Source organism: Capra hircus, chromosome 4 (assembly GCF_001704415.2).
Source record: "Capra hircus breed San Clemente chromosome 4, ASM170441v1, whole genome shotgun sequence".
Lineage (NCBI taxonomy): Eukaryota > Metazoa > Chordata > Mammalia > Artiodactyla > Bovidae > Capra > Capra hircus.
The window spans coordinates 16919601-16932952 of NC_030811.1; the positions used below are offsets into that span (position 1 = coordinate 16919601).

At 39.7% G+C, this 13352-nt stretch overlaps 1 protein-coding gene across 2 annotated transcripts in view; it reads left to right on the top strand.

Annotated features, from left to right (window-relative positions):
• The window catches only part of PARP12 (poly(ADP-ribose) polymerase family member 12), a 44877-nt gene that overhangs the window by 14850 nt on the left and 16675 nt on the right, over window positions 1–13352 (top strand). For both annotated transcript variants that reach the window (XM_018046870.1, XM_013963533.2), the window contains exons 5-6: window positions 752–875; window positions 12424–12619. In XM_018046870.1, coding sequence (XP_017902359.1) covers window positions 752–875; window positions 12424–12619 — 320 coding nt within the window. The remainder of the gene's footprint in view (window positions 1–751; window positions 876–12423; window positions 12620–13352) is intronic.

Here is a 13352-nt window from a genome sequence, read left to right on the forward strand (position 1 = left end):
ACTTCTTTTCTCCCTTTCCTCTCACAACATTCCTCCATCAGGATGTACTAGAACCTCTGCAGGTATAGGGGGGTGTGAGCAGCGTTCCAGGTGAGCTGCTGGCATTGGCCAAGGCACAGCAGGCCGGAGGTACTAGGAGGGACAGACCTGAGGAACACAGGGAAGGCAGTGGGAGCAGTTGGCTGGTAACCACAGACTCAGGCCATGTGTATAATACATTCCAGGAGTTGGGTATGTTGAGAAGGGGCGAGCATGTTGGTAGGCACGAAGATCAAGGCAGACTGGAACCGTGCTGCTGACCCACCTGTGGTAGGACCTGTTTGGGTTGGGATGGTTCTAGTAGAGGTAAACCTGCCTCCATTTCTGGTGTGATCGCTCTCCATCCAGATGTCACATACATGGCAATAATGCATGGACAGACTGCCCCCTGCAGGGATGGTAGCTTTGACCATCTTGTGATCAGCTGCTTTACTCTCGTGAAATGTAATTCATACATAATGTAACCTACCAACACACAGTTTTAAAATATAAGTTTGATGTGTTTAATGTCCTGTTAAAAAGGGAGACATGAAAGTGTGTATAATAAAATTCAGTATCTAAGTGCTCAGGTATGACTTCATTAAAAAAGGCTCCCTCACAGATTGCTAAAATGTTGCCAGGTCAGCAGGCAGCACCATACCCATTGGGAACCACAGGGCTAGACCATGCTGTGTGCTGCCAATGTGCTTACTTCTTTATATTTTTATTTCAGATAAGTGCAGTAAAGTTCATTTCCACTTGCCATATCGATGGCAAGTCTTAGATGGAGGCAAGTGGAAGGATTTGCACAAAATGGAGCTTATTGAAGAGGCATATAGCAATCCTGCAAGAGACGGGTATGAAATACATCATCTGTGTCTGTTTGTGCATGGGCTTTTGTGTGCAGTATAAGAAGTTTAGACACAGTGGGGTTGAGTTTTGATGGGCTTCAGACACAGACACACACACATACATGAAGCAGGCTACCTGGTCTACAAGCGGAGGCTCTGGGCTGGAAATTGAGGACTGATGGTCATGCTGGTGGTTGATGCCTCTGTTCCCTCATCTTCCTCTTTTCAGGGAGGAGCTATGGGGAGAGGAGTGAGGGAGGGGTACCAAGTAAGTTCTGAATTATTTGATGCTGGGATCGATCACGTAAATATATCCTCAGTGATTAGTCTAGAAAAGCAAGAAGTAGTCATTTGTGAAATTTTAGCCTTTGCCTGTAAAGTCATGCAGCTGAACTGCTGTTTATCATTCAGTCTTTTTTACTTTTCTACGTATGTTCTAGAATTTTCACTTAGAGTAAAAGGGGAAGTGTTGAGTAACTTTATTTTCAAATGCTTACTGTATCTTGGATTCCTTGGAACATATGTTGCCAAGAAGAGAATTTGAGCCTGTTTTTTGAGTGGGTAAAATAAATTTGTGCTTAGGGTACAGTTATGTGCAACCTGATGCTGGTAAAGTATGTGAAACAAATTATCCCCCTTTTGGAAGATTAAGTGGCTCACGTAGCCAGCCCTTATCTAAGTCTCCCCCTTCTCTTCCTCTCCTTTTCTGAGGCTTTTTAAGTTAAAATGGATACTTGGTGATATGCACAGCTACTAAGCATATAGGTCAGTGAATTTTGAGGAAGGCATAACTTGTGCAGCCAGTGCCCTGATCCAGCTGTAGACCATTTTCATCACCCAGAAGCCCCCCTTCCAGCCCTCTTCCAGTCAGTGTCCACGCTGCAAACCACTGCTATTCCAGCGTCTGTCAGCACAGATAGTCTTGCCTGTCCTTGAACCTGGTCTGAAGGGAGCTGCTCTGGACGGTTCCCATGTGTTTATGTGTTCACGTGTGCTTCTGTGGGTTAGGTGTTGGGGATGAGCCAGCTGGGAGCCAGGCTGGTCCCTCCTCGGCTCTGTTGGCGGGTGCCAGGCTGTTTTCCACAGTGACTACCGCTTCCTACCCCCATTAGCGGTCTGTAATGACGTGGCTCTCTCACATTTGGTGCAGTCTGATATCTGCGCTTTTCTAGTCTTCAGTGTAAAGTGAGGTCTCTGTTTGCATATCCTTGAGTCCTTGTGAGGAAAGGTGTCTCCTCAGTGCCCACTTGTGCTTTCTCTGCTGTGAAATGTCTGTGTTTGTAGTTTGCCTGTTTTGTTGAGGGGAAAGGTTGTGCTTTTCCTTAGTTTTGGAATTCAACTGTCTGGGTATTAAGTATATATTGAAAATAAATGAACTCCTCCTGTCAGCTTATGATATCTGTTAATGAAGGGAAGTATTTTTCTATCCTCTTCTTTATGGTTTTATACTGTTTTTTTCTTTTCATTTTTTTTGGAGGGTTTCTACTTTTTGTGTCATTCTTCCTTATCCTGAGACCATCAAAGAATTGTCCTGAATTTTCTTCAAAAATTCTTAACATTTTAAAGACTGCATTAACCTCTCCTTGCCTGTGATGGAGTATATGTCCAGTTTCATTCTTATGCAGATGAATTTCCAAAGACCACTTCAAAAAATATATTCAATTAAAAATTTAGTTTGGGATTGCCATGTACACACTGCTGTATTTCAAATAGATAACAAGGAACTACTGTAGAGCAGAGGGAATTCTGCTCAATATTCTGCAATAACCTAAATGGGAAAAGAATTTGACAAACAATAGATAAATGTGTGTGTGTATATATATATTTATATATAACTGAATCACATTGCTGTGCACCTGAAACTAAGTCGACATTGTTAACCAACACACTCCAGCATGAAAGATTTTAAAACAAGTAAAGCATTAAAAAATAAATAACAAGTTAAGATTAAAAACATAAAAAAATATTTAAAAAGTAAATCGCAGTGAGGTAGGGACTTCCCTGGGAGTCCAAATGTTAGGACTTCACCTTCCAGGGCAAGAAGTACAAGTTCCATCTGGTCAGGGAGCTAAGATCCCACATGCCTTGTGGCCAGAAAACCAAAACATAAAACAGAAACAATATTGTAACAAATTCAGTAAAGACTTCAAAAATCGTCCATGTGGGGAAAAAACACCAAAATAACCAAACTGAGAAAAGTGAGCCAAAATATATTTGGGATATATATATATATATATATATATAGAGAGAGAGAGAGAGAGAGAGAGAGAAGTATTTCAGGTGATTTTTTAAAAAATACATTTGTAATTCACCTCTGTATCTTATGGACAAAAGAACAACATCCCCTGCCAAATGTTAAACTCTACTCAGCAAAAGAAAAGATTGTGATGAAACAGACATAAAATTTACCTACCATCTTAACCATTTTTAAGTGTAAGGTTCAGTGACATTAAATACATTCATGTTGTTCAGCGGTCTTACATTGTTCATTTCCAGAAGTCAGTCGATTTTTAAACCCACCCAAACTGAGTCAGATTTGACAAAATGTAATGTATTTTATACATTAATTTCAGACTTAGATGCCAAGTACTACTTTTGTAAGTAGGCCATCTCTTTTGCACCTGTTTTCATTGCTGTCTGTCTTAGGTGTTGAGTTAGCCTGCTTTTTCTGGCCCCTTCTGCTTCATTGATCTGTGGTCTCTTATCAGTATCACACTGTCTCATGTAGAAGAGCTTTACAGTAAGTTTAGGCATCTGGTAAGGCAGTTTCCCACCTTGTTTTCCTTCAGTTTGTCTTACCTCTTGGTCTTTTTCTCCTCTTGAGAAATTTAAAAATCTGCTTGTTGGTTTTCACAAAAAAAAAACTGCTGCGATTTTTTTTTAACTTGAAATTGCATTGTCTATTACCAGTTTGGGGAGAACTGACATCATAATATAGTGACTCATTTAAATGTTCTTTAATACCTTTATTTTTCTTGAGATGAGAATTTTTTAGGATTCATTCTGTTAGCAACATGCAAATACTGCTATATAGCATCATTAACTATAGTTAATTATACTGTGCATTGCATCCCTCAGTTCAGTTCAGTCTCTCAGTCGTGTCCGACTCTTTGCGACCCCATGAATCACAGCACGCCAGGTCTCCCTGTCCATCGCCAACTCCCGAAGTTTACCCAAACTCATGTGCATCAAGGTGGTGATGCCATCTAGCCATCTCATCCTCTGTCGTCCCCTTCTCCTCCTGCCCCCAATCCCTCCCAGCATCAGAGTCTTTTCCAGTGAGTCAACTCTTCACATGAGGTGGCCAAAGTACTGGAGTTTCAGCTTTAGCATCAGTCCTTCCAAAGAACACCCAGGACTGATCTCCTTTAGAATGGACTGGTTGGATCTCCTTGCAGTCCAAGGGACTCTCAAGAGTCTTCTCCAACACCACAGTTCAAAAGCATCAATTATTCGGTGCTCAGCTTTCTTCACAGTCCAACTCTCATATCCACACATGACTGCTGGAAAAACCATAGCCTTGACTAGACGGACCTTTGTTGGCAAAGTAATGTCTCTGCTTTTGAATATGCTATCTAGGTTGGTCATAACTTTCCTTCTAAGGAGTAAGCGTCTTTTAATTTCATGGCTGCAATCACCATCTGCAGTGATTTTGGAGCCCCCAAAAATAAAGTCTGACATTGTTTCCACTGTTTCCCGATCCCATGAAGTGATGGGACCAGATGCCATGATCTTCGTTTTCTGAATGTTGAGCTTTAAGCCAACTTTTTCACTCTCCTCTTTTACTTTCATCAAGAGGCTTTTTAGTTCCTCTTCACTTTCTGCCATAAGGGTGGTATCATCTGCATATCTGAGGTTATTGCTATTTCTCCCGGCAATCTTGATTCCAGCTTGTGCTTCTTCCAGCCCAGCGTTTCTCATGATGTACTCTGCATAGAAGCTAAATAAGCAGGGTGACAATAGGCAGCCTTGATGTACTCCTCTTCCTATTTGGAACCAGTCTGTTGTTCCATGTGCAGTTCTAACTGTTGCTTCCTGACCTGCATATAGGTTTCTCAAGAGGCAGGTCAGGTGCTCTGGTATGCCCATCTCTTTCAGAACTTTCCACAGTTTATTGTGATCCACACAGTCAAAGGCTTTGGCATAGTCAATAAAGCAGAAATAGATGTTTTTCTGGAACTCTCTTGCTTTTTCCATGATCCAGCAGATGTTGGCAGTTTGATGTCTGGTTCCTCTGCCTTTTCTAAAACCAGCTTGAACATCTGGAAGTTCACAATTCACGTATTGCTGACGCCTGGCTTGGAGAATTTTGAGCATTACTTTACTAGCATTTGAGATGAGTGCAATTGTACAGTAGTTTGAGCATTCTTTGGCATTACCTTACTTTGGGATTGGAATGAAAACTGACCTTTTCCAGTCCTGTGGCCACTGCTGAGTTTTCCAAATTTGCTGGCATATTGAGTGCAGCACTTCCACAGCATCATCTTTCAGGATTTGAAATAGCTCATCTGGAATTCCATCACCTCCACTAGCTTTGTTTATAGTGGTGCTTCCTAAGGCCCATTTGACTTCACATTCCAGGATGTCTGGCTCTAGGTGAGTGATCACACCATTGTGATTATCTGGGTCATGAAGCTCTTTTTTGTACAGTTCTTATGTATATTCTTGCCTCCTCCTCTTAATATCTTCTGCTTCTGTTAGGTCCATACCATTTCTGCCCTTTATTGTACCCTCCTTTGCATGAAATGTTCCCAAGTAAGATGGTAGGTGTTACGAGAGGGCATCAGAGGGCAGACATACTGAAACCATAATCACAGAAAACTAGCCAATCTGATCATATGGACCACAGCCTTGTCTAACTCAATGAAACCAAGCCATGCTGTGTGGGGCCACCCAAGATGGATGGGTCATGGTGGAGAGGTCTGACAGAATGTGGTCCACTGGAGGAGGGAATGGCAAACCACTTCAGTATTCTTGCCTTGAGAACCTCATGAACAGTATGAAAAGGCAAAATGATACGATACTGAAAGAGGAATTCCCCACGTTGGTAAGTGCCCAATATGCTACTGGAGATCAGTGGAGAAATAACTCCAGAAAGAATGAAGGGATGGAGCCAAAGCAAAAACAATACCCAGTTGTGGATGTGACTGGTGATAGAAGCAATGTCAGATGCTGTAAAAAGCAATATTGCACAGGAACCTGAAATGTCAGGTCCATGAATCAAGGCAAATTGGAAGTGGTCAAACAGGAGATGGCAAGAGTGAACGTCAACATTCTAGGAATCAGTGAACTAAAATGGACTGGAATGGGTGAATTAAACTCAGATGACCATTATATCTACTACCGTGGGCAGGAATCCCATGGAGTAGCCATCATGGCCAACAAGAGAGTCCGAAATCCAGTACTTGGAAGCAGTCTCAAGAACGACAGAATGATCTCTGTTTCCAAGGCAAACCATTCAATATTATGGTAATCCAAGCCTATGCCCCAACCAGTAACGCAGAAGCAGCTGAAACTTCAGCTGCTTCAGCGTTACTGTGAAGACCTATAAGATCTTTTAGAACTAACACCCAAAAAAGATGTCCTTTTCATTATAGGGGACTGGAACGCAAAAGTAGGAAATCAAGAGACACCTGGAGTAACAGGCAAATTTGGCCTTGGAGTATGGATTGAAGCCGGGCAAAGGATAATAGAGTTGTGCCAAGAGAACGCACTGGTCATAGCAAACACCCTCTTCCAACAAGACAAGAGAAGACTCTACGCATGGACATCACCAGATGGTCAACACCGAAATCAGATTGATTATATTCTTTACGGCCGAAGATGGAGAAGCTCTATACAGTCAGCGAAAACAAGACCAGGAGCTGACTGTGGCTCAGATCATGAACTCCTTATTACCAAATTCAGACTCAAATTGAAGAAAGTAGGGAAAACCGCTAGACTATTCAGGTATGACCTAAATCAAATCCCTTATGATTATACAGTGGAAGTGAGAAATAGATTTAAGGGACTAGATCTGATAGAGTGCCTGATGAACTATGGAATGAAGTTCATGACATTGTACAGGAGACTGGGATCAAGACCATCCCCATGGAAAAGAAATGCAAAAAGGCAAAATGGCTGTCTGAGGAGGCCTTACAAATAGCTGTGAAAAGAAGAGAACCGAAAAGCAAAGGAGAAGAGGAAAGATATAAATAAGCATCTGAATGCAGAGTTCCAAAGAATAGCAAGGAGAGATAAGAAAGCCTTCCTCAGTGATCAATGCAAGGAAATAGAGGAAAACAACAGAATGGGAAAGACTAAAATGGCAACCCACTCCAGTGTTCTTGCCTGGAGAATCCCGGGGACGGGGGAGCCTGATGGGCTGCCGTCTGTGGGGTCGCACAGAGTCAGACATGACTGAAGCGACTTAGCAGCAGCAGCAGTAGTAGAGATCTCTTCAAGAAAATTAGAGATACCAAGGGAACATTTCATTGCATCCCTAGTTAAATTTTTTTGTCTATTTTCTCCCTGCTGATGTGTAGAAAGGCAGTTGACTTTTCTACCTTATCTCCTGAAACTTTACTGAAATATCTTAGCTACTGATAATTTATTTGAATTATCTGTATAATTCTTGATATACTTGATACATGTTTAGAAATTAATATCTGTGAATAGCAGTCTTAAGTTTTCCTTTTTAATTTTTAAAAATTTTATTTCTTTTGATTGCCTTATTATAGTGGCTAAGACTCCTCATGCTGAACAGAAGTGATAATAACAGGAAGATTATTCTTTTTTTCCTAATTTTGAAAGGAGTAATTTTAAAATGTTTTCCCTTAAGCATATGTGAATGTTTGGAACCTTTATCATTGCTAATCAATTCTGATTTTATGCCTAATATGCCAGGAGTTTTTCTTTGTGTATGGAAATTAAATTTTATTGAGTACAATTTCTGCATTAAAAGCCTATGTTTTGTTCTGTTTTGCTTGTTAATGCAGTGATTTACGTTAATTTTCTAATGTTAAGTCCATTTCATTCCCAGGCCTAAGTCATGCCTGTGCATATGTAGACACACACGTACACGCACACACACAATGGTGAATTTGGATTGCCACTCTTTGGTTTAAGATTTTTGAATTTATGTTTGAATAAGATTGGTCTATAATTGTTTCCTGTTGTCTTTGCCTGTTTTTTAAAATTGAAGTATAGTTGATGTACAGTATTATGTAAGTTACAGATGTACAGTATAACGATGCCTGGTTTTTATCTTATGAAATTACTAGCTTCATAAAAATGAGATTGGGATGGATATTTTTTCTATTCTCAAAAGGCCATGTGAAATTAGAGTTATTTTTTTCCTGAATGATTATGCATTTAAAAGTTTCTAGTCTTGATGTTTAATTCCTGGGAAGATTTTAAACTATTGACCCAATGTCTTACAATTATTATAGGACCAGTCAGGTTTTCAGTTTTTCCTTGAGTCACTTGGTAAGTTGATTTTTTTTTCTAGGAGTTTGGTCATTTTATTTATTTTAAAATACACTGTCATAAAGTTACTTGTAATATCCCTGTTAGTGTCTATGCCATCTTTAATTTTTTCCCTGTTTACACTTTTAATCTTTTTTTCTCCCCTTTTTTGTTCATCAGTTTTGCAGAGATTTATTACTCTTTTTTTCCTTTTTTAGAGGAACAGACTTTTGTCCTCTTTTGACCCCATAGATTAGATGACCTATGGTTTATTTCTAAGTATATTTTAAAATTAATTTTTAAATTTAAAATTAAATGAATTGCATTGTGGTCAGGCTGTATAGTAACAGATACTTTGAATTTTGTTGTGAAAGTGAAAGTTGCTCAGTCGCGTCTGACTCTTTGTGACCACATGGAATTCTCCAGACCAGAATACTGGAGTGGGTAGCCTTTCCCTTCTCCAGGGGATCTTTCCAACTCAGACAGTGAACCCAGGTCTCCTGCGTTGCAGGCGGATTCTTTACCAGCTGAACCACAAGGAAAACCAAAGAATGATAAAATGATATAAAAATAATAGTTCCTACATTAAAGGATTAATTATTTTGAGAATTAAAAAAATTAATGTGTAAAACGCTCAGAACAATGCCAGGCATATAAAATGTGTTGTATAAATTGCTCTATTATTTTCTTAATCCCAGGAGTTAGAAATTAACATCGTTTTATATAGTCAGTATTTGTTTAAATTTAGACATTTATCATTTTGGATTTTTGCACACAATCCTTTGTTCATATGTTTCCTTGTGGATCATTTTCTTTTAAATTCATCTTTTAGAAGTTGGTTTAGTGAGAGTCTGGTGGAAGATGTGTTTTTTGTTTGTCTGAAAGTGTTTATTTCATCTTCATTCTTGAAAAATAGTTTTATTGGGTATTTTCTCTCAATTCTTCAAAGATTATTCCATTGTTTTCTGGCTTCCATTGCTTATTTAGAAGTTAGGTATCAGTATAAATACATTGTTTGGCCTGAGGCTGGGGTGCTGCCATAACAGATGACCGCAAACTTGTTGTCTTAGGAGCAAGAATTTATTCTTATGTTTCTGGAGGCTAGAATTCCAAAGTCAAGGTGTCAGCAAGGCTATGCTCTGTCTGTAGACGCCAGGGGAAGATCTTTCTTGCCTCTTCCTAGCTCCTGGTGGTTGCTGGCAGTCCTTCATATTCCTTGGCATTCCTTGGTTTATAGCTGCGTTACTCTAATCTCTTTCTTTTTTGTCTCATGGCTTTCTCCTATGTGTCTTTGTGTCCAAATTTCTCTTTTTATGAGGACACCAAGTCATGGGATTAGGGCTTACCCTACTTGAGTATGACCTCATCTTAATTATATTTGAGAAGACCTTATTTCCTAGTGAGGTCACATTTCAGCTGCCACGAGTGAGGATATAGTTCAACACATTACAGTAGGTAATCTGTTTTTTTTTCTCTCTGATAAACATACAGTCAGACTCTGGTGCTACAGTTTCACTAAGATCTGTCTATATGTGTATTTATTTTTATTTAGTCTATTTATAATTCATTCTTTTTGAGTGGGAGGTTTTATGTTTAATCAGTTCTGAAAGTTCCTCAAAAATATTGCTTCTCTGGACTTCTAATTAGACATATATTAAGATCTTCTTACTCTATTTTTTATGTCTTTTGACTTCTCTCTCACGTCATCCTTTGTGCTGTATGCAGGGAAATTTCTTCAGTTGGTTACCTAGTTCATCAGTTCAGCCTTGTCTGAGATGAATTGTGTCCTGTCTACTGTGATTTTAAAATTATAATTATTTACTTCTAAAGATTCTGTTTTTTCCTTCAAATTTTATCTGCTTAATTCTTATAGTTTCTTAATCTGTACTCATACTTTTGATACTCAATATTAACTTTAAAAAACACTTTATTCATATTGTATATTTATATCCAACAACTCTTAATATTTATTGTCTTTAGCGGACTGTTTTTGCTGAATTTTGCTTATGGTGTCTCGTTTCTGGTTTATTTGATTACAAGCTCATGTTTGCTGAAACTTTATCTGTAGAAATTTTTAAAAGCTTAAATCTTTTATTATGTATTGGGGTATAGCTGACTAACAATGTTGTAGTTTCAGGTGAACAGCAAAGGGACTCAGCTGTGTGTGTGTGTGTGTGTATATATATATTTGTACACACATACATACATGTATCCATTCTCCTCCAAAGGCACCTCCCATCCAGACTAGCACATAACATTGAGTAGAGTTCCATGTGTATGCAGTAGGTCCTTGTTGGTTATCCATTTTAAACACAGCAATGTCCATGACCTTCCCAAAGTCCCTAACTGTCCCTTTCTTCCAGCAACCATAAATTTGATTTCTAAGTCTGTGAGTCTTTTTCTGTTCTTTAAGTTCATTTGTGTCATTTCTTTTTAGATACCACATATAAGGGATGTCATACAATGTTTCTCTTTCTGTCTGACTGACTTCACTCAGAATGACACCCTGGGTCCATCCACCCAGAATAATGCCATATTGCAAATGGCATCATTTCTTTTTAATGGCTGAGTAATATTCATATATATCTATATATATATGCACCATATCTTTATCCATTCCTGTCGATGGACGCTTAGGTTGCTTCCATGTATTGGCTATTATAAACAGTGAAGCAATGAATATTGGGGTTCATGTATCCTTTTGGATCATGTTTTTCTCCAGATACATGCCCAGGAGTGGGATTGCAGGATCATATAGTAGCTCTGTTTTTAGTTTTATAAGGAACCTCCATACTGTTCTCCATAGTGGCTGTACCAATTTAAATTCCCACCAACAGTGTAGGAGAGTTCTCTTCTCTTTATACCCTCTTCAGCATTATAGAAATTCTTTTGAGGCCTGAGTTGAAGGTGAATTCCTTCCAGAGAGGATTTGTGTTTGCTTCTATGGGAACTGCCACTATGGATCTCTAAATTTAATTCTCACAAAAGAAGTGTGAATCAACTTCCTTGAGGTGTGAGCAGTTTATGAGTTCTCAGTGGAAGTTTTCTTCCTTTCCTTCCAAAGCCAACTCTGACATAGGCAAATTTCCTTGCTGACTTCCTTTGCAAAGCAGATTCCTTTCCCAGCTCCCTTCACTAAGGATGTGTAGTCTTTTAGAATCATGATTTTATGCTGAAATATCTCTTTGGAGATTTAACCCTTGACCATATTCAGATTCTACATTTGTTTCCTGTTTCCTCATTGCCACTGAAAATAGGGCTGTTGTCATTACTCACTGACATTGCCTTTGGACAGCCACTGGCTTTAGTTTTCATTCACCTCACTAGTTACAGACCTTCCCTTTGCTCTTGGGGCAGTACAGCATTTGGAAAGCGAGTAGATTGTGGTGGCTCAGAGTGCAGGCTGTTCTGCCAAACTGTTTAACTTAAACCCCATCTTTGCCGTCTATTAGCAGTTTAACTTCAAACAGGTTTCTGAACCTCCCTGGGCTTCTATTTTCACATCTGTGAAAATGGGGATAAGTCGCAGCTTTGGTACAATGACGACTTAATCCCTTAAAATGTATAAAGTACTTAGTAGGGGGACTGGCCCAGCCCACATACATTCAGTGTATATTAACTATTTTTGGCTTCTAAGGATTTTTGTTTCTTGTCAGCTCAGCAATGCATTTTTAAAAAAGTTGTTTTACCTAGCATTTTTGTGTAATGAAAGGAATGTCATGATAACAGGTTCTCCATAGTGTGTGTGTGTTTGTGCACTTAGTTGCTCAGTTGTGTCTGACTCTTTGCAACTCCATGGACTGTAGCCTGCCAGCCTCTTCTTTCCATGGCATTTCCCAGGCAATGATACTGGAGTGGGTTGTCACTCCAGTATTGTGCCATTGTCTCCTCCAGGGGCTCTTTTCCATAGTATTGTGATTTTATTATTTTCACACAGCAAAATGGATCTTAAAGCAAGTCCCCTCCCACCCTGATGCATTGTTTTAAATGTGCAGGTCCCATGTATGTTCACATATTTCAGCCAAGTGACTCAGAGACCACGAGAGAAGCTGAAGCGCCCACGTTCATGTGGCTGGACTTTCAGTTTACTTCTTGTGTTCTTTTGCAGGGTCACGTGCACTGAGACATCCAGTAGCTTTCTCATTGGTTTTCTGAACTTTGACACCATGAAGTTTGGTGCCACCCAGGCTCGCCGTCTCTCCACAGCCTCCTCGGTCACCAAACCTCCACACTTCATCCTCACCACCAACTGGGTTTGGTACTGGACTGATGAGTTTGGCTCTTGGCAGGAATATGGACGACAAGTAAGTGTCACGGAAAGTGTGGGAGTGTTTCTTCCTGTGGGTCCGTGATGGAGGAGTCTTTCCAAACATGGGCACAAAAACTGCTCCAGGGAGCCCTTGACAGAGCCAAAGATCCCCAGGTCCCCTTATGACTTGCTTGCTTTGGGGGAATTATGGCAGAACTGGATAATTTAGAGTTCATTTGTATGAGGTCACATCTTGGAACAGTTAGCTATCTGTTAGTTCATGAGGACTGAGTAATTTTGGTTGTAGTGATATCATAGTTTGTTAAATAGGGGTAGAAAAATGTCTCTCTTACTGTTGAACAGGTAGCTCCAGAGCGAGTGCCTGGGTGTGCAGGAGTGTTTATGTAGCTGTGGAATAAAGCTTAAGGCTTTTCAGAGCTGGCTTTTAGCTTTATCTATAGTAGTCACTTTACAAAAGGTGGACAAGTATATGAAATTAACTTGTTTCAGCTATTGATTTGGTATCTGGGTCAAGTAACTGCTGCTGTCAACTATTCAGAGATGTTCATAGATGAATCAAGATTAGAGGGAGCTCCCCAACCCCGCCCCGGTTATCTGTAGAGATACATGTGTAGGGAGGTCACCATTTCTATAGTGACAGCTTCTCCCAAATGACAGTTGGGCTATGTGGTCTAATAGACATTTGTATTTTTCTGGGTTGTGAGAGGCTATGTTAAAGCTTTAGTTTCATGCTCTTGACTGCATTTGAAATGTTTTTTTCTCTGGAA